Here is a 22,936-nt window from a genome sequence, read left to right on the forward strand (position 1 = left end):
AAGTTGGGAGCAGCAAGGTCCAGGACACTCACCACAAGGAGGGAAGCCAGGGCAAGCCTCAAGCAATCAGGAGAGCCCACAGGAAGCAAAGTTGACCCTCAATTGGACCCTTAGGCTGGAGGCACCGGAGTTGCTAGAGGACAATGAACAGCTCACCAATAGGAGCAGACCACGGTGGTGGTGTGGCTGAAGATCTTGGTGGAAGAAGTTACCGGAGGGCATTGCAATGAGGGGGGGTACCATGTGCACCCCCAACACCCTGGGGGCCCACAACAGGTCCCCAATGTCAAAACCCGCATGCCATTCCATGGCGCCAGCGCAGACACCGCCACCATATTGTGCCCCTTTTCCGCCCGGTTGAGATTTCGAACGGTGGAAAAGTGGCGGACGGTCTTTCCGTCCGCCACGGTGCCCCTGCCATACTAATATGGTGGGGGGATAACCTGGGACATATGGCGGGCAGATCGCCACTGCCGTGACGGCGGTGGTGATCCGCCTGCAATCATAATGGGCCCCTAAGTACTCAACACAACAGTTTAGGGAGAAATCTGACAGACTGGGGTCCTGATTAGCCGGATCCCAGTCAGACTAGTCAACAACAGTATCACATCAAGCAAAAAGTGGGGGTAACCATAAGAAGCAGATCCTACTTTCCTACAGTGAGTATGGCACAGGGGTCTAAGAAAAATGTTGATAAAAGAAATAGTCAAGTTCTTCCTCGGTGGAACTTGCGACGTCTTCCAGTAACCTGCTGTAAGTCTTCCTTTATCATTTTTAACCTTTTAATTTTTCTATTTTGTATACTGTCACTACTTTGCACTTTGGGTAAGTTCCAAGTGGTTATCAACAGAATTATTCTAACTGTGCTATTTTGTAAAATGTGAGGGCAGGGGAACGGTGATTGCAGACTTGCTCAGCTGCACTGAGATATTATGAGATAATGGGAGCCTAAATTCATTTTTGCTTTTTGAGTCTTTACAGTTTCACTCATGCTACTTAATTAAAAAAGATGTGTCCGAATCAATCTAACATTGGGAAACAAAGTAACATTTCCAAACCAAGATGGCAGCTCCCCTTCTGTTAAAAAAAATGTCAGGAGTCAAGATGGGAGTTACCTGTGGGGGGCTCAATCTGTGGGGCTGCAGTCATGTTATAGTCCGGTCCGGCGCCAGGTTTGACAGGTGCCACACTCCTTCATTCCACCAGTGTTGTGTTTTGCCTCTCTCCTCCCTATTCCCCCTTTTCTCCAATGCTGAATCTTTATCACACCGTAGATCAACTAGAGCAGAACATAAATCACTCTAGGAAGGATGGTGGGATTTTTATTAGAGTCTGCTGCTGTCTCAGGACACTGCAAATATGAGTTCAGTTTAAATGAATATTCTTAATCCTTTTTAGGTTGAGCCTGGGCAGCGTATGCGCTGCTCTGCGAGGTATGCTCTATTTAGGTAAGGACTTGATGCTCCGCACACTCTCCGCCCATATGTTTCATTGGCTTGTGTCATTGTCCTTTGGAAACTGTGGCTTTTCATTTGTCAATAAACTTAGTAGTCCCTCCTTAGTACTGCCTTGCCTCATTTTGTAACCTCCCATGAGGACACGCCCTGTTACATATGTTGTTACTCTGTAGGCTTTAATTACAGCCTCCGAGCACTATATGCTTAAATGGTTTTCTCCTGCCTCGGCATGGGGCCTTTGTACAAAAAAAGCATTCGTTTGTCAAGTTAACAAACAAATGCTTCTTTTTGTAAAAGCGCCCCATACCACGCTTTTACTTTAATTGAGGCCGCGCCCCTTTCTTTCAAAACTGTTTGTCTACGAAAAAGGGCGCGGATGACATTAAAGTGAAAGCACCGCATGGGCGCTTTTACAAACAAGCATTTGTAATTTAATAGGTGTCGCATTTACGAGCGTTTCGTAAATGAGAGACCTATTGCAATGCAATTGCTTGTTCAGTCTGGTGTTTGGAGACTGCTAATTATCTCAGCAAGCTATCATTTTTTTAACAAATATATTATATTCACACTTACAGGAGCTTTTAGGAAGCAGTCTTCTGCCACTGGTATGTTAAACTGTTTGTAAAAATGTAAACATTTTGCTTCCGCTACCCTCAATACACAGCACCGAGCAATGGGTCAGCACACTTTAGGCATTAGCACCCCTCAGTGTGAGTAACAGCATTTTAATTTGTGCACAACTTGCATTTTATCCTAAAAAAATAGTCCCCTTGATTTCAAGAGATAGTGGGCCAATGCCTTATCTCTTTTTAAATAAATATTACTTTTTCCTCATTTTCTTTTTTAACTTTGTGAGCCTCTGGCAGCGACACACACACTTCTACCACACCAATTTCTGTTGCTAGCAGCGCATGCAGTGCTGTAAGGGGGCCACTACAAATAGAGTTTCCCATTATTTATTATTATTTTTTATTTTATTTAAAAAGACCTTCAAAGTTGGCCACCGTGCAAAGCATTCACATGCATATGACATCTTTCAAAGTTTTGTTGTTACTGTATGCAAAATTCATCCTAAAATGGCTCTCCGTGCATGCATATGAGTGCATGCATACAGGCAGTCATCTAGGAACTATTTAAAAAATATATTTTATCCACTTGTCTTGGTCAGAGTTATTGGCCCTAGTTATAAGTGTCATGCTCGCATGGTGAATGGCTTTGAGAGTAGTTCTCTTGGCCTTTTCAAGCAGGTGCACTGGAACTAGGGGTGTGTAAGGTGCTGCAGCACCCCCAGACCTGGAAGCAGATCAGAAAGATAACAGAAAACAATGAAACCTTTCACTCTGGTTTCTTTCCACACAGCATTAGCAGTTTGCTAAAATACCAGGAAAGCTCAAAGTGTAGGAAGCAGAGTCAAACCACTGCACATTTGCTTGTCATGAATGTTTGGCTCTACATTGTGAAGCTTCAAAAGGATGGCATTTTCTAACAAACTTTTGTCATTCTCTAGAGCAGGTCCAAAGGAGGATGAAACAATGACGCACATATAATGCACCAGTGTAAAAATAGCTCTTCTTTTAAAATTTACAAATATTAAAAATTAGGCTCATTTGGAAATTAAATTGTGGAAAGTGGTGGAATACAAGTTTTGAAGAAGGATGAGAAAACAGACATTTATTTTACCCTGTGTGCACATATTGCCAAAACCAGGCCCGACTGGCCGTAACGGGCATTTGGCATTTCCCCGGGAGGCTGGAGGGGCGGTTTTGTTACTGGAAGCCAGTTTTGCAATGTCAGCCCCCATTAACAAAAGTAACAGTGCACCCACCTGTATGCTATATGAGCAATATTTTCACAAAAAAAGCCTGACTACCAACTCATCCAACTTCTTCCCTCCCACAAATACACATTCCACCCTTAAAACTGGACTTTGCTGCACTCGCTTGTTCACAACCATATCATCTTTTTTTTAAATCTTTGTAGCATTTAGTGAGTTGGTGCCCCTGGCCCCACCACCAGCCAGCACCACTGTGTGCAAGAAATGAAAGGACCACGATCCCTCCATGCTGATGGCATAGCACTTGTGTATGAACTCGTTCCTGTGGCTTCCTTTGTTGCCAGTTGATTCCAGACTCATGCCCACTGGTTCCCTGAGTACGTGGCCGGTGCTACAGCAAGACCAACATAATCAGCTGTGTTACTCGGCCACCACTAATGGCACAATAGGTCACTGTATGACAACAAATGACCTCACAAATATCATTATTGCTAGGTGAAAGGGAGTGGCCAAATGTCAAAATATAATTTCTCCTTGCCCTCCGAAACAAACTTGAGCTGGAGCTGCTTGGGTATTCAAGGGTTTAGCACCCAGTGTTTCTACTGATTATTCATTACTTGAACCCAATTCACCCTTGTATTATTTAAAATGGATGCATAGGTTTTCCTCTATGATTTCCTTATAGTCTACTCCTTCCGGTCTTTATTGGGCTTCTGCTGCTGTGTGTTCTTTACTTGCGAGTGATGTGGTGCCAAGTTTTGGCATTTGATGCATGTAAGTGATGGCCTCTCTAATAGCATGGCTTAAAAGACAGTATTGTGTCCCAGGAGATGATCCGGAAGTTACACAGTATTCACTAGCGTAGAAGACAATGCATAGAAATGCAGACAAGAATCTTTTTAATATAGCATCCTCCCCCCTAGGAGTTCACCACTCCCGTTAAAGACATGGGTGCCTTAACGCATAATTATATACCACAGGGAACAAAAGTTTGTTTTCTTCCAATCAGCATGTCTGAGCCCCGGGGTTCTTGTTTATAATACAATAACATGACACTCTTCAATTTATATATGTTCTAAATAATTATCATTGTTTATTTTTAAATTAGATTACCGTCGGAGAAAATGGTATGCATGCAAGTGTTGACATGGCAATAGATTACATCTCTGCCTCCCTTTCCAGTACACTAACAAGAACAAATGCTTTCACCTCCTAATGACTGCTACATAATTGGTTAATTATTAGGCGGCACACTACCAAAAGCAGTTAATTTCAGTAATAAAGCTGGATTCCTGTTTCAGCTACTATAAAATGTAACAGCTAACATTCTGGTAACATATTCTAACCCCCCCCCCACCCCCTAATTAAATCTACCTATTAGTGCAGTTTTCCTTTAGCATCCCTTTGGGATATATTTCTTGTTGAACATAATGTTCTATGTGCCAGAGAACCACGAACCGTATCTAGCTGCGCAACTGGGAAATCATGCCAAGATTTACATTTTTGCTTAATGTTTTCGTTTTTTCTACTTATATCCTAATCAAGCTCTTAAATTCACATTTTTCTTTTGATTGAAGCCTTGTTCATTCTTCCCCTATATAAAATAGTTGTTTCCTTTATCCACATTTAAACCCAGTGCATCATCTGTTAGCAAAATAGATTTTGGGGGGTGGGGAGTGGACTTTTCTAAGAGCCTGCCACCGTTGCTGCTGGATACAAAGGCTTCCTGATTCCATCTCTTGCCACCCACATCATATACCCATCAACCTTAACGATGTCACAGGAAGTGACATTATATGACCTTTGACCCTGCATCGTTCCAAGAAATGATGTCAGAGAACCCTAATCCTGATAACATCGCACTAATTAACATTGCTGAAGTTACATAACTGCATAATTAATAATATATAGTCTTCTAGGGGAGAACAAAGCGTGGAAGTGTCTCTACACTGAGAAAATCTTGATGAAAATGGGCTTTACTAGTGTATTTTAATGCACAATTTTAACATAAATTTGCTAAAAAGCCATAGGCTTTAGAAAACATTCACTAAATAGTCAAGTCTGTTCATGGTGTGCCAAGCTACTGAAATCTGACAATCCCCACGAGGTCACCCAATTATGTTTTTAAAATGTCCTATGGGTGCCCCTTATGTCAAAAATTACCTCCGTTGCTAGCACCAGCATTTTGCCATGGCGGCCCCTTTTGCCCAAACATTTCATACAATCTGCCAGTGCCAGAAGTTTTCTAATTCTGCTTCGCTTGCACTATTGAGGTCCCTTATGTCAAAGGTTATGTCTAATATGTCAAGCACAACATTTTATCATGGATTGCACCATGACCTTCCCACAGTTGTCTTCCTACATGCCAAGAATGTCATCCAGTGTGCCATCACAAGCAATATGCCACAGGTGCCAATAATGCAAAGAATTTCCTCCAGGAGGCCAGTGCTGGCATTTTTTCATGGATGCTCCATGCCAAAATTTACCTACTGAGTGCCAGCACTAGCAGTTTGTCGAGAGTATCCAATATGCAAGTATTGCCTCCAATATTCCAACGCCAACATTTTGTCAAGGGTGCATCTATAAGCCAAGAAGCATGCCAGGTAAAACAGAGGATCTGCAAGCATAACAACACATGCTCATTTACATTCACTTATTCACACTCATTCTATTGTTAGCACTGACTTGCACTCATTCATTTTCACCTACTCGTGTGCACTCACCCACACCCTGAATCACTCATCCGCACACTCTCACTCACTCTTATTCTGACTCACTTATACTTACTCACTCATTTTGACTCATGTTGACACACACACACACACATCCACAATCCCATATAGAAACATACATGCTCACACATATACACGCGCTCTCACCCAAACTCACTCTCACCTACATGCACGCGCACAACAAACATTAAAACCAATTTATTTTTCTTATCTAAAATGCCAGTTAAGGTCCAGCTTCACTTTTTACTACACTAATAGTGAATAATAAACTATTACACTAAGGGGCCGATTCCGATCTGGGTCGGAAAGCACTCCAACCGAGCCGGAGTCCTGCAGTCCGACCGAGCGAGTACGATGTGGCCATATGCTGCCAGACTCGGTTCGGTATGACTCCCATAGATGTCAATGGGAGCCGGTCGTACGACACGTACATGGGCTCCCAATGACTGAATGGGTACGTCGCGGACAAGTGCGCCCCCTACAGTGGGTACGCGTCGGTGCCATCCGCACCATACATGCCTGTGTTGGGGAGACCCATGGGTTTCCCCCTGTGTCTGAGTCGCAGGGCTGCGGGTGACAGGGGTCCGACGCGGACCCCCAAAGGCAACCACCTGGACAATTTGCAAGCCGGACACACCGGCTCGCACAGGCTGTCTGACACGTGCATCGTACTGGCTCGGTCGTGAATCGCACCCATTGCACGCCACGGTTAGCTTACGACCGAGACGTATGGAGCGGTTCGGACCCGGAAACGACTCTGTCGGTGATTTTCATGTAGCTCGCATCGTACTGGTTCGCTCGTACAGCTGTACGAGTCGGGCAGAAAAGACGCGTACGGCTCGTAGTTTTCCGGCCGGATGGCGTCCGGGGCCCTTCCTACCCGGATCGGAATCGGCCCCTAATAGTGAATAATAAACTATTATTCACTATTAGTGTAATAAAAATTAAATTAGCACCTGACTTTGATAATGCGAGACACCCCTGTGTTCTGGGCACAGATTTTGCCACCTCTGAGGTCAGTGGTCACAAAGGCAGTGCCAGGGGTAGTAAGGGGCAAGCTTGGGGTCATAACTGTGACCCCTAGTGACCCCTAAATTACTTCTATGTTCTCGCCCCCTTTTTTCTTAGTCAAAGCGATGATGCTCATTCTCTAAAAATGAGTACCGTGTACAGCACTTTAAACCTTCAGCACAAATTAGGCACTGGTTAAAGCTCCTCAGAAACATAGGCACATCTCCACGCTGAACTAAGCCTCCTGGCTGTCAGCCACACACGGCACTGTACTAATTCCTCATCCTGACTTTTAAAGCTGTATGTGGTACCTCTATCCAACACTACTCACTAATACTCTTCTGGTAAGCCTTTCACACTCAATATCCCCCTCAATATCCAGCGGGCACATCGTCTTTGTTGTCCTCTACCTCAATCCAACAAACCACGTGGTATTATTATGCTTTTTCAAGAATTCATTGACCTGATGCATGTATTAAAAGTTTCCAGAGAAAAACGCTGTCTTGTTTGGTCTGGCCATAACATCTTCATCTCACAGGATCGATCCAATGCTACCAATGCTAGACGTAAAGAATTCCTAGCTCTCCGTCCACAATTAAGATCTATGAACATCCGTTATGGCATCTTGCATCCTGGTCTTTGCAAAATTACACATGAAGGTTTCTCGTTCATTCGAGGATCCATCTAAACTAAAACAGTTTTTGCATTCTATCACTAGAATACCTATGGACACAAATGTTCAGTGTTCTTAAATTGTTAAACTGTTAATGCTTCACAATTCATTATTTCTTGTTGCGGTCTTTGTTCTCTAGATTTTTATTATGGCTTATGCGGCCTAAATATCTTATATTATCTCTATTTTTCTTACCTCCTTCAGTTCCGTCTTCTTCTGTTGTTGCTCTTGTTCTTGAGTGCTGACATTCCCGGTTCTTGTCTCTTCCTCTTCATATTACAGATCTGGCTTTTTGTCCTTGATCTGTCCCTGTTCTTTTTTCTTTCTTTTACTCTCTTTCCATTTTTTTCCTGTATCCTCTCTTTCATTTCCCTCTTCTCCGCTTGTTTCCCTTCCCCCTTCTCATATTTGTATGACAGATTATTTTATTTACTTATGTATGTTCTTATGAATTTCATCATGTTTTTTTACTTTTAAAACCAGCGTCTTTTGTCTGTATTGTTGTTTTTTGCAGTTCATCATCATTGTGAATATTCCCATGTCTCTTAAACATTAACATGTTTAATGTTGTATCGTGGAACGTTCGTGGTAAGGGTCATCCTGTTAAGCATCAAAACGTACTTTCTCATTTATTAAAGCTAGATTGTCAGATTGCTTTTTTGCAGGAAACCCACTGTAATGATGTTGAATCTCTTAAACTCAAGCGTCAATGGGTAGGTCAGGTTGTTTTCTCCCCAGCTATCAACCGTAAAGGTGGCGTTGCCATCCTTTGTCATAAATCTTTGAAAATACAAATTATATCAACTGGAAATGATACGAGTGGATGATGGGTGATACATTTTGCCATGTTGTATAATAAACTTGTCACATTTTTTTAAATCTATGGGCCGGTTAAATCTGATCTGGATTTTTGGCACAATATTAAACTAAAATGATCTTCAATTACTAGCCCTAATATTAATGTTGCTGGAGTTTTAATAATTGGCTCAACCCCTTTTCTGATAGGAAATCTGATTTTAAATTGAAACCAGATAAATCTCATAAAGCGTTTCAAACTGCTATTTCCTCTCGTCCATTCTATGATGCTTGGGAAACTAGTAATCCTGATAATTACGAATTTACGTTCTTTTCTAATGGTCACCATACTATGTCTTGCATGGATTATGTTTTGATATCAAAACCTTTACTTCCCTCGCTCTGAGATTGGCTCCATTTTTATTTGTAACCACGCCCCGGTCTCAGTTTCTCTCGATTTGTCCCTTGACACTCCCAAACAGGCTAGATGGAGATTTAATAATTCCTTATTATCCAACCAAACTTATATTTTAAATGCTACTTCCTTTATACAGGATTTTTTTCAATTTAACAAATCAAGTGACACCTCTGTACCTAACAATTGGGATGCCTTTAAAGCCTCATTTAGAGCTTTTACCTGCACTGCTAGAAAGAAAAAGTTATTAAACTCCCAGTACCTCTCCTCCCTCAGCCATATTAAGACCCTTGAACACTCTTAGTATACTTCCAAATCCCCTGTTCACCTCCGGGATCTAATCAAGGCTAAATCTGATCTAAACAAATTGGCCACAAATGAAGCTTGTAATAGCCTACTTAAAATAAAATCTAAATATCATGGGGGTCAAAACAAAGTGTTCGAATGTTGGCTAATTATTTAAAAGTCAAATCAGAAAGGAAAACCATTGGCCCTATTTGTAATACTCTTACCAACACCGAATTACACTCTGATTCAGACATTGGTGAGGCATTTCAGACTTATTACCATTCATTATATATGGAAGACACCCATCCCACCATAATCAACACTCTTTGATGGTCTCCCCTATCCTTGCTCTATTCTGGATGCTATGGCCCTCCCGGAAAAAGATATAACTCTTTAGGAGATTTCAGATGCAGTTAAATCCTTAAAGAGAGCTAAGGCTCCTGGTCCTGATGGTTTCTCTATTGAACTTATAACCTCTTTTTCATCTACTTTTGCTCCACACTTACTTGAGCTCTTTACCTCCTTTCTATTGCATTCTAAACCTGAAGGCTCTGTTCTTGATGCTCTCATTGTAATTCTCCCTAAACCTTATAAAGATCTTTCCCTCTGTCAAAATGATCGCCCAATCTCATTAATTAATTATGACTGCAAAACGTTTGCAAAAAGTCTTCCCTCTAGACTGGAAGAGGTTATTCCCCTACCTATTAAATCTGATCAATCTGGCTTTATTAAGGGTAGGCTCACCTCAGATAATGCTAGAATGTTCTCTAATATTCTCACCCTGGGGAAAGGTTATCCTGATCCTCTGGCTGCATTATCTCTCAATGCTGAAAAAGCTTTTGATCGCATAGATTGGCAATTTATGTTCAAAACTCTTCAGTGGTTCGGTTTCGGCCCCAAATTTATTTCATTCATCAAATTACTGTACTCTGATCCTCATGCAAGTGTATCTGTTAATGGTCTCTTATCCCCTTATTTTAAATTACACAGAGGTGCACAGCAAGGTTGTCCCCTTTCTCCGCTTTTATTTCTTTGATGTCTCGAACCCTTTCTTGAACGCATTCGCCATAATCCTTCGATAACTGGTTTCCTTCACAATTCTCACAAAATTAAACTGTCTGCTTATGCAGATGATATCCTGATTTAGCTTTCTAAACCTTTAACTTCCTTACCCCCCTTCTGGCAGGAAATTGACTTATATTCTAAAATATCTGGCTGTAAATTAAATTTTTCTAACACTGAAATCTTACCCTTAAATACAATATGCTACCAATTCATGTTCTCTGACAAAAACTTTAAATAGTGTCCATCTAAAAATAAATACCTTAGTATATGGCTTTACCCCACCATTCCTCAAACTCTTATCAATATCTTTAAAGCTAAAAGTCAAAACCTAGTCTTCTCATGGTCCCCACTACATTTATTCTGTTGGGATGGATTGGATACATCGGATACATTTGATACAATGATGATTGTACCGCTCATTCTATTCCTGCTTTCTATGTTACCCTTTAAAATCAACAATTATTATTTTAACCTAAACAATTCTATATGTACTAAATCTCTCTGGAATAACAACCCTCCCCCCCATATTGCTTGAACTAAATTAATCAAACCAAAAAACGAAGGGGGTGTACGATTTCCTAATTTTAAGCTATATCACACTGCTTTTTTAATCAGACAATGTATGCAATAATCAGACAATAGCATGATGTTCCGATACCTAGCTGGATTAATTTTGAATGTTCTCTATTATATGACTTTTCTTTCTATGACATTTGCTTTATGTCCAATTGCACCTTTATATCTTAGCATCCTATTTTAAAATATTCCCAACACTTGTTACATTCACAGACAGCTCTAACTTCTATCAAGCCTTCATTGCCTTTTCTATTTGGTACAATAAATGTATTACGTTTCACCATAAATCCTTCTATTTCAAACATTGGAAAGAGAAGAATATTCTATATGTCCACCAACTTGTATTCCATGATTCTTTTACCTTTTAATACAATGCAAGAATCTTATGATTTACCCTCTTCTTGCTTATCTCAATATTCTCAATGATCACAGGCACTTCAATAATTTCTTTCAACCAAAAACCTTCCTGCTAACAATACCCCATTTATTCCCTTAACTCCTTTACACAACATCTCTTCTGACTCTAATCCTAAAGCTTCCTTTATATACAAACGTTTATCTACTCCTATCTCTGAAAGACCAAAATCCCCAATTGAACTAGTTGGGAAATAGACCTTTCCATCACCCTTTCATCTACAAAATGGGACAAATTATGGCATAAAAATGTCTCTATCTCTTGAGCTGCTAATATTACTCAATCTTTATTCTTCTATATAACAGAGCTGTTAGGACGCCAGTATTTATACATAAAACCAACCCTTCCTCCTCTCCTCTCTGCTAGTCATGCCTTTCCACCAATGGTACATTGTCTCATTCAGTATACCATTGTCCTAATGTCCTAACATTTTGGAAATCTATTTGGCCTAAATGTTCCAAGATTTTTCATTTCTGTATCGCCTTATCAATTCAAAATGTTTTTCTTGGCTCCATGTCAGTTGATTTTCATGACACAGTGCTGAAGTTAACTTTTTTTTGACCTTTTTATTGCTCTTGCATTTAAAGTTATCTTACTTGCTGGAAAGATAATTCCAAAAAATGTATGCTAACATGATGAACATAGAATTTCCTCTGTATCTCAACCAATCAAATCTGATTTACTTTGGTTACCTTTTACTACTTTTCTGCCTACATACTCCTCTTTATACTAATATGTATTCGACAATTTTTCTCCCTGCCTCTCCTTTCTCCTTCTTTATTCCTTTTCCTTCTCTCTTCTCTTTTCTTCCCTCTCTCTTTTTTCTCATTATAATTCTAAAATTATTTAGATAATTAATAGTCTAGATGGTACCCTAATCTTATTCTTTTTTAACTTGTTACATAAGGCTGTACTTTATAGTTTCTTTTCTCCATATATTATTATAGCTCCCTTTTATTTTATACTGTACCATGTATTTTCTTCCTTATGCTGTTTGTGATCTCGGTACCTGTTTATTTACTCAATAAAAATTATATATTTTTTTAAAACTTGTACAGTGCTCTTTTTTATCTCCCAAAAATAAGATTTTATATTTTTGAATATATTTTAATTTAAAATGGTTTGACAAGAACAGATAGATTACTCTAAACAAGCCTAAAACTAAGAGATAAATATAGGCAGAATATAGGAAACAGTGACAGTCAACTGAAGATAAGTTCTATATATAAAAGAGCACCACCTTTAAAGTGTATGCTTCAAAGATACTTACAATTTACAAATGAACCACTTCTATAATCATATGCACTACGCTACAATCACTACAGGCAGATGTGATCATTTAACCTTTAAATCTTTCACCCGGAAGTCAGAGCCCTCTATTGCTATCACAAAAAATTAATTACTATGGATTTAACCTTCATTTGATTTATTTCAAAACATTGCAACAGAGACAGTAGAACAGATTCTAGATACTTGAGATGGCAGTGCAAAACCTTGTACAAATACACAAATACAATTTAAGACATACGGTACAGAGATCAGGCTAAAAAACTATACAATAGTACCATCATATTTTTAAGGTTATTTAATTACATTATTTTTAAGATAGTAATTCAATGTAACCAGTGCAAATATTAAAAATTAGATTGGCAAGCTCTTCCACAGTTTAATATCAATTTGAAATACCAAAATGAATTTGGAAATAGCACTTCTAAAAATAGCATTTCCCAATAAATATTTCAAAAAATAAATACTATGAAAAAATACACTTCCTAAACTGTTTCTTCACAAAAATAAGGCAGGCACTGCAACCCGGAGGTGGCCTTACGGTGGATCACATGCACATATCAGTGGGTCAGTGGGTGCACATGTTTCCTCGATCTTGACATGAAGTCCATTTCTTGTGGACTACATCCAGAGCACCAGGCATTTCTCAAGCCAGATACTGCTGGGATGGAAACATACATTTTCAAGCAGGGATAATGTAACTAGCAGTAGCTCACGTCCCCTGACATGTTGTGGTAAGGAGAAAGTGGCAGCCAGGGATGTCAAATATGCATTGCCAGCTGCCCGCCTTTTCGTGTACCTAACGCTACCCGTGCTTCTCTTGGTCTCAGGTGCAAATTAAGATGGAGGCAGGGACAACAAGTAAGCAGGTCTATAGGATTTAGGTTTCTCTTACAGTATGCAGGCATCACTAGCTTTAGTACTGCCATGCTTTCATTATGTTAACGGGCTTCTCATGGGACTCTCTAGACACTTAATTGGCAAGATACAATAAATCCAGAATGCTGCAGCCAGACTAGTGCCAAACCAGAGCAGACAGAATTACAGTATGCCTGCACTCAAGACTCTTCCAGTTGCAAGAAGAATCTGATTCATAGTTCTGCGCATTGCACAATGGGCAGATCAAAGGGCAAGACCAATCTTACAATCTAAGCTCATCCTGTGGAGTCAAAAAAGAACCCTCAGATGGAGAATGACACCACCCCTGACAAACCCCCCTTTTAAAAATAGCCTGCACAGACGGAAGCTGCGGGGGCTGTTTTCCTGCACAGACATGCAATCTGCAGAATATGGTCCAAAAGAGAATAAGGATCATCAGCAGCCATTTAGAATTCATAAGAGTAATACAGACCTAGCTATTCCTAAGCTCATGACTCGCAGATTACAAGTTAGACTTCTTTGTGCACACATCACATTAAGATAACTTACACATTCCATTGGCTTGCTACCAGTATGACATTGCTATTTTGGAGCACTTTTTCCAGATCTCATGCACACCAACACACTCCACTAAAAATAGAGGCCGCATTAATAACATAACGCAAAAAGAACAATTGATAGACAGAATGCTGAACAATGTCAAACATTCACCCCAGTACAGAGATCGGGCCGAAATCCATCGTTTTTATGCTTCCCATGCCATTCTAGTTTGAACCCAGCTATATACAAATCAGTCTTGACCCTGCTCTCCATGGGAATAGTCCAGCCCGAACTGCCAGGTCAGGTCCTCCCTGGACAGGAAACAAGCACCCTGGGGCTGGTTTCGGGGTATCACTCCCTCATCAGCGAGGCTAGCTTGACTTCAGTGGCATGGAGAGCACGGGACCCATTTATGGGCATACTCGTCCCACTCGGGGTGACAATGCAAAAAGAATAATTGATGGACAGAGTTCCTGAACAATTCCAAACATTCACCCCAGTGCAGAGATCTGGACCTAAATCCATCGTTGTATGCGCACACCTGTGTCCCGGGCTCACTGTGCCTCTGGATTCAAGCTATCCTGGCTGATAAGGGGTGATTCCCCGAAACTGATCCCAGGATGCTTGTTTCTGGTCTAGGGAGGATATGTCTTGGCAGTTCGGGCTGGACTGTTCCCTTGAGTAGTGTGGTCAAGACTGATTTGCGTATGGCTGGGTCTAAACTGGGGTGACATGGTGAGCTAAAGAACGATGGGTTTAACCCAGATCTCTTGTCTGGGGGGAGAATGTTTGATTTGTTCCACCTTCTATTCATCATTTGTGTGTCTTTTGCATTAACAACATGGCACTGTCCCTTCAGCCATGCCACACAGTAGGTTTTAAATGTACTATATAGCACATTTTCTGCAGTGTCACCATGTATCTCTCTGCTGCTCCCCACAATGTATCTTCAGTTCAAAGCATGCTAGCCATGCTCTTAAGAATTAGAATGACATTTTGCTTTCTCTATCGTACGTACTAGTGTTCTGTTGAAAGGGATGGCGATACCTTTTAATAATACCTCTATATTAATCTGTATTTATTCTCAAAATGTTTAAAATGTTGTGTGAGCAGCTCACTACTTGAGCAATTGAAAATCACTATGCAACCCAACAAGGTGCAGGAAACGATTGTTGGCAAAGCAACATATATGTAATTTACTGATAAACACGGGAACTTATTGAAAAGGAGCTTAAAGCATTCCAAGAAGGTGAGGTTCGTCCTCTCGATATCAATGGTTTAAAAATCCTTAAGTAGCATGAGGGAGAACAGCTCACCTTACAACTAATGGGCTTTTATTACTTAACTAACCATACAGTGTAAGAGAGCAGAAGAAAGCAAACACAACAATTAGTGGGGAGGTAATGCATTGCACGTGTGGGGATGTTTTTCCCGCATACATGTCCAGTAACTAGATGACTCGGAACCAGCATGCAAAACAAAAACATGGTATCCTGTGAGGATCAATCACAGTGCTAACTTTTGCCACAGTGAAATTATTCAATTTAACACTGAACCCTTAGAATCAATCCAATCAAGTGGTTAATTCAATCATTGGTATATGATTGCCCATGTAGTGTTTCCACTTTACAAACATGTCCCTGGAGCACAGCTAAAAACAAATACATCAAACCCATAACCATTAAAAAAAACACTAAATCAAATCCTGAATTCTATCCAAAATGTCTAATTTCTTCTAAAATGTATACAGATAGCTCCATCTGTAGATGTTAGGCAACATCTACAGGAGGAGCTATCTGTATACTTCTTAAAGAACAAAGGACTTATATGAAATTAAAACATGGATAGGGCATGACTGCCCAGAAAGGTGATTTTTTTATGACTACCTCCATGGGGTTTGCACTTTGAAGAAATTGTGCAACCATGTTTTGTTGTAATACAAGGAAAAAAGGGATTTTGTATAGAATGCAGGTTTTGATTTAGTGTTTTGCTGATATTACAAGCAATTTGGGACCTAATGAAAGTATGGGCATGTAAGCATTAAGGTAAAAGGTTTTCATTTGCCCTTATCTCATGGGTTTTTAGGTTTTGTTTCTGCATTTCCGTGCCCAGATTCTTTTTTAAAGGGAATCTCGCCCTGATGATGAACTCGCTTAAAACATTTGTGGTGTCTCATTTGCATTAAGGTCAAAACATGTCAGCATTTTCCAAAAGGCACGAATGTGGAAAAGCTATTCTTACTTTGTTAAATCTCAAAGAAACCTTTGTAGTGAAAATGAGCAATTAACAAGGAAACAATTCTCCTTATAGTAGGACTGGAAATACTATCACCCCCCTTTTTACCTTATGGGACCTGATGAACTGTGCCAATCATACACTGAGAATCATTTGTGATGCTCTTTTTTTCTGTGATTAACAATATCTGGACTGTTTGCGCTATTTTCGCAACACAAGAATTGCTTTAACAGTTTATTTGTCCATGTTTTTGATTTGCATTATTTGATCATTAATGTGAATGTCTCATATTTATGTTGCATGTGACTGATTTCTTGTTCAGTCTAATGAGCTTGTTGCTTTATTGTTTGTCCCCTTAATAATCATTACTAATTTGAAGTAACAATTAAATGAGATAAATGGATTACAAAAAGTCTATTTATATCAGGCTTTATATCCATAGTTGTACTACATTCCTTCACAATTATCTTTGATTTATGGTGACTGGGGGGTTCTCTCTGTTCTTTGGTTTTATACTAAGATCTCTCCCCCAATATAGCCTTATAGGATCAAACCCCAGCTGGTTTATACTTAAAATGTATAATCATCACCCAAGTAAGGTCATAAATCTGCTCTATTTGTGAATAGGTTACAGGTTATGTCATCTCATTAACCAGCTACCTGCAAGGGTAATGAACTACTAGTAGTTTAGACTTCACATCATTGTAACTGCATCCTCTTACCCTGCTCCTGAGAGACGTGCCAAACCAGCAGCACAAAGCACTGTTTGTGGATCTCACAGGACCATGACATATCTCACAGAGAGAAGGGAGAACCTCAAAACACAAAGGCATCACTTGATTGCACATTTAGAAATCAACACATAAAGGCTGCCAAAGCAGAAAATAAATGTCTACCTACCATTGCTTGTAGTAATGATCTCAAGGCAACCTAGTGGCACATAAGCGAAACACAAAAACAAAAACAAAAAACAAATCCTTAAACCACTATCAATAATTCGACCAGCATGTTACATTGAGCAACATGTTACATTCTGCAGCAATCTACTAAACATTCAAGTATATGCCTTTTATGTATTTAAGGGCCTTCATAAACATTTGTGATGACACCTCACTATGAATTCATTTGATTTAAAAAGAAGTTATAATATTATATAAACATGTTATAGAGTACAATGAAATGTTTAAGAAGTCATATTGTCTACTTAGCATAGGTGACAAAAATATCATAAATATGACTGCATCCTTTACTGTTGAACCATTTTATAAAGCACTGTATAATTTTTAAAGGTTTTCTATAAGTATTACGTGCTTCTGAGTTATGCGTTACTTACTCCTCATTTTCAAAGAATAAATCCTACTTATAGAAAGGAGCTTTGTGAATCGAGATAGAAATAAATGGACCTAGGGGCTTATTTACAAGTCCCTGTGTGCCACATAAACGTAATTTTTATTGACATTCAGGTGGCTCACAGTGCAGTGCCATATCTACAAGGCCACGTTAAGCCACCCTACATGGCTTTCATGACCTTGTAAATATGGTGTGAGGAAACTCAGCACAAGTCGCTGCTTTGCCTCACACTACGATGAAGAGGTGTGCCATGGGGTTACAGTTGTTGTTCCCATGTAACACTCATGGCAGTGGACACAGTCCCAGATTTACAACATTCTGTAAACCTCGGAATGCGTCAAAAGCCTACGCCTCTCCAAGGGTGGCGTAGGGGAGGTGCAACAAGGAGAAATAACGCTATTTCTCCTCTTTTTTTCTCATTCTGTGTGCTGCATTCAGCAGCACACATATAAGTAGGAAATCAACTCCATTCATTGTTTTCAGTGTCGGCTCTAGGGCGGTGCGATCAGTGCCACCGTACCAGGAACTGACTTGGGGTGAGGGTGTCATGTTTATTGTTTTAAAAGTATCTGATGCCACATTCCTTGTCCCAGCACTTTTCAAGTATCAATAAAAATGTCACGATAACTCCGGTGATTAATGTTCTTCCTGGAGAGAGACTGGAGCTTTGTCTGGCAGTGGAAGTTTTGACTCATCCTAGCACAAAGGCTTAATGTGCCTGCTGCAAAGAACGTGTCCCATTCAGATCACAAAGTGCATATACTATAAATAGGTGAATGGGTTACCGCATTTGTCAGAGAGATCCTTTTGTTACGTGCAGTATAAAAGTTACAATCCTAATATAAAGCAGTGAGCTATTAACTGTCGTCAAAGAACTGCATGCAAACTGCAAGAAATATATTACAGCTAGATGTTTTTTGCCCAGTCTTTCCTTATCCTAATATTGCAAAAAGGGAAAAATTGGGTAGAAATCAATTCCTATTATTAAAACCCCTAACAATGGTGCTACATTTTAAATTCTGAAATTGTGCTTTTCCAGTCCTTTGACTCTTAAACTATACTGACTACCAGTATGGATGACATGTGACTCCTACACCTTGTAGGCCTGTGTCTTATGTAACATTTCCTATACACTGATTTACACACCTATGATTGAGCAATGTATGTATGATGTAAAGTGTTCCGACACCTTAAATTGGTATGAGTGGTGCTATAAAACTAAATTAATCTAAGAGACAGTTTTATGGAGACTAGTGGTAGTAAGGAAATCCGTGGTGGGGTAGTGATTGGGGAGGTGGCAACAAACATTGTCACACAGGGTGCCACAAGGAGTACCTTCCTGCACAAAAACAATCATTCCCATAACGCATACACCCTTGCACCATGGTGCAAGGGTGCCTGTGTGGCGCATGGCAGCCAATTGTGTGCCAGCGCTGGGGAAGAGGACAGGAATGTGCCGTATCTCATAGATACGGCGCATTCCTGCCCTTTTCTTTACATATGGCAGGGCAGCAAGAAGGCTTGCAGCGCTGCCCCACGCCAAAAGTTTGTAAATGAGCCCCATAGTTTATAAAACAACTTCTTTGACTTGTTAAACACCAGAAACATCATTCCAATTTTTACAAGAGCAATACACAAGGAACATTTGCCTATGATCCAATCATGCAGCAAAAGCAAGTATAGGGCTTTCTCCAATGTGGGCTGACCAGTGGGAGGATGCATGAGAGCCTTTGTACATGCATCCCTAAACCACTAAGGATGAATACAAAGATGAACTCTCTCTGCCCTTCAATTAACTCTGCCTCTGTTGTTGAACTCAGTATCACCATAGTGATAGAGTTTCCACATCCACCCTTTTGTCAGGGGTGGAAATGCAAAGAAATGCACTACAGAGAATTGGTCACCTAACAGCGGCTTCAGTACTGCACTCAAAACTTAGAAATGAGTGGCTCAGTGGATTTCTGCCTGGTTTCCCTACTTTCCCCCACAAAGTTACCGATACAGGCGACATCGGTAACTGTTGTTGAAGTGGCAGAAATACTCCTATTACAATATTTTGGTGAATAGTCCACAGGAATCTGTACTTTTGCACAGATTCCTGTGTCTTTTGAATAGTACTTTACCCACAGCGAATGTCTCCAGATTAAGAATTCCTCCTCATAATACTGATGTGGTCGTTCAGTGCCGCTACTGATGGCACTCAATATGAGGGCCTTGCTGCCAGGTGTACGCTCAAAACTTGAATATCGAAGGGAGGGCTGGCAAGGAAGAGGAAAACCTGTAGTCACAGCCTGGTCATTCCACAGCAGGAAGATGCCCTTTGTATATCAACAGATCAGTATGCTGTGTGGTCCTCTCACAAATCTAGGAGGTGCAAAAGGCACATACCAAAATTGCACCTCACCCAATCTTTGTGCTAAAATGGTATATTCTGTGGCCATGGTGGCTATGGTACACAACCCACCGTGGGCAGCGTCTGCCCACTGTACATGGCTGTTACAGGTAATGGCCATGTATGCCAAACTTTATGATTGATATTTTGGTGGTTCTCAAAAGCACTATTTCTTTTTCCTTGGTTTATTTTGGTGCTTCTATTGCTTTTAATAACTGTTGTTGAAAATGGCCAATTAGAATATTTGTTTTGTGTTTTTATGAAGTTTATTATAATGTCTTCCATTTTCCCATTCTCAATTTGTGCGGCGTGTTTTTTGCACCATACACTGACCTTGAACTTCATGCAGTAGAGTGCAAACAGTTTGAGGTGCAGATTGTATTCTTCTGCTTTTTGTTTCAGCACCCCTGATGGAACGCGGAGAACATTATCACCCTCCTCTATGTCGATCTCTCCCACAACATCCTAATACCTCTCTATCATGCTTCATATTAAGGTCTTGGGGCATGGTAGAAGTGCTAAAGGAGTACTCCTTTCTGGCCTTGGTTCCGCTAAGTCTACAATGCCTGTATGTTCCCTCCCTAGCATTCAACTTCCTTCTGTCTGGGAGAAGACTCAAGAACTCCCAAACTAAGTACTCCCTGGGGTTCATCTCAGATTCTACCATTTCCCCAATGCAGAGCACCTCTTGCTCATCAGCTGCAGAAGGCAAAGCAGATGCGGAAGATGGTCTTGTAACCAGCAGCCACACACGGTCTCAACTGCTCAAGTCTTCTGCTCCTTACAAAATGGTTGATGTACCTACTGTTGGCAGGAGACAGGCACTTTTTATGTGATGGAAGGTTACCTGAGATCTCAGGTAAAGAAAAGCACAGAATTCCCGTTTTATTTGGAAATTGTCCCTGCAACTGACTGTGAACCCACATACTGTTGTAATCTTGTATGTTCCTTTTGGTGATGTCACCATGTTGTCACCCAGCAGCTGTAACCTAGCAACTGGTGTTCTACTACGTGAGGCCAGTCTGTTGGAGTCACGGAGACAGGACAGCAGAACACTGGATGTCAGCTGTTGGGGGTTGCTGTATCTACCTTTAATTAAACTACTTTCTCCAACATAATCGACTTCCTTTCTTCAAAATTGGCGACGAGGATGGGATGTGCGATTAAGAAGGAAGTGATCGCGTAAATTTTAAGAGGAAAGGTGTGCAGCGTTATGATCCTTAATATGGTCATTGGAGACCCCCAAGGCAAGTAGAAGACAATTGATCATCATATATTCTGGTGAAAGTGTCAGTAATCCAGCATTGGATTTGTGAATATACAGAGGCTGTTCCAAGAGCCTTTGGTAATTCGCCTTGAAACTGTCTGCTGTGAGACTGCGTGCAGCTTATTTTGTCCCTTCCGTATTTTGGTAAATCTACTGGCGAAATTGCTTCCAAGTGATTGGGGGCGAGGAGGAAGAAATCCGGACTTGAAAAGTAATCGTGCGGAAAATACGAAGGGTACACATTTAAACGTTGCTGTTGGATGTACTGCAAAATGCGATATTATTACTGTGAATCTTAGTTCAGAGGCTGGGAAGAAAAAGGTACAAATCTGCTATCGAAATTGAAGAAGAACTTTGTAAGTATTTAGCAACTTACAGTTTACCGTTGATCGCGTTGTTCAAGAAGTCAAGGAATACTGGTTGCATGAACGCGCGACCATTCTTGTTTCCTTATGAACGTCCTCAGGAACAGCGTTGTGCGACGCCTAATACGCATGCGTGCAGTGCGCGAATAAAACGTGACCTCACGTAAGGTCACGTCGTGCGTGCCGCCATCTTAGATTTTGCTTAGATACCAAACAAACTCGGAGCAACGCGAGTAATGTGGTCCGAGTTATGTGGTCCATTTGAAATATTAGGAATTGGCAACAGATATGCAATCGTATTGATGGATTATTTTTCCAAGTGGCCGGAAATAACAATTGTCAGAGACGTTAAATCCAGTAATATAATTGCATTCTGTAAAGAAATATTTCGTAGGGAAGGTTGTCCCGCGGAGATTCTTACTGATAACGGTCCACAATTCACATCTAGTGAGTTTTTAGAGTTTCTCAAAAAATGGGGCATAACACTCCAAGACTACAGTATATCCTCCCAGGGGAAATGGTTTAATCGAACGCTTTAACCGTGTGATTAGTGAATGTATTCAGATGACCTTCCAAAACAACGAGTGTTGGAAGAGCGAAGTAAAACATATGTTATGGAATTATAGGATAACCCCACATTCTGTAACGGGTGAAACCCCTTTTTGTTTATTGAAGGGTAGAGCACCGTGCTCCATTGCTGTTCCTGCGTGGATGGGTAGAGGTGGTAGGAGAGTAATAAATGAGTGTGAGATTAGGACCAAAATTGTGAAATACCAAGACTCCTATGTACGGAAACATAATGATAAGAAACCAAGATTGTTCAACGCGGGTATGTATGTGAGGGTGAAAACTGATTCTTTTCATTGTAAAGGAAGTTCAAAGTTATCCGATCCAAAAAGAGTTCTGGTAGTCAAGGGTGACTTTTTGAAACTCTCGGATGGTAGGTGGTGGAATGTAAATCGGGTGGCCAAATGCAATGAGACTGAGGTTCATGAATGGCTCAAAAATGATAAAGTTGAAGGTGATAGGAGTTCATCAGTTCCTGGAAGTGCTGTTGCATCTACCCCCAGAAAAGATGTAATGACCAAACATAACAAGTACAGTGATCATACTTATAAGAGCATTAGGCATAGCATGCGCAAGACAACTACTCCAAAGAAATTACAAGACTATATTTGTTCTTGAACATTAAGTTTTTATTGTTATCAATTGTTTATGGAAAGAGGATATGTTGTAATCTTGTATGTTCCTTTTGGTGATGTCACCATGTTGTCACCCAGCAGCTGTAACCTAGCAACTGGTGTTCTACTACGTGAGGCCAGTCTGTTGGAGTCACGTAGACAGGACAGCAGAGCACTGGATGTCAGCTGTTGGGGGTTGCTGTATCTACCTTAAATTAAACTACTTTCTACAACATAAT

General features: G+C 40.4%; 1 protein-coding gene across 2 annotated transcripts in view; it reads right to left on the bottom strand.

The window, feature by feature from the left end:
* The window catches only part of PPP2R2C (protein phosphatase 2 regulatory subunit Bgamma), a 577,160-nt gene that overhangs the window by 494,063 nt on the left and 60,161 nt on the right, over positions 1-22,936 (bottom strand). The window contains exon 2 of one of the 2 annotated variants that reach the window (XM_085642444.1): positions 17,043-17,072. The exons of the other annotated variant lie outside the window; for it this stretch is intronic. Coding sequence (XP_085498570.1) covers positions 17,043-17,072 — 30 coding nt within the window. The remainder of the gene's footprint in view (positions 1-17,042; positions 17,073-22,936) is intronic. 2 annotated transcript variants of the gene reach the window in all.

This window comes from Triturus cristatus, chromosome 2_2, assembly GCF_964204655.1.
Source record: "Triturus cristatus chromosome 2_2, aTriCri1.1, whole genome shotgun sequence".
NCBI lineage: Eukaryota > Metazoa > Chordata > Amphibia > Caudata > Salamandridae > Triturus > Triturus cristatus.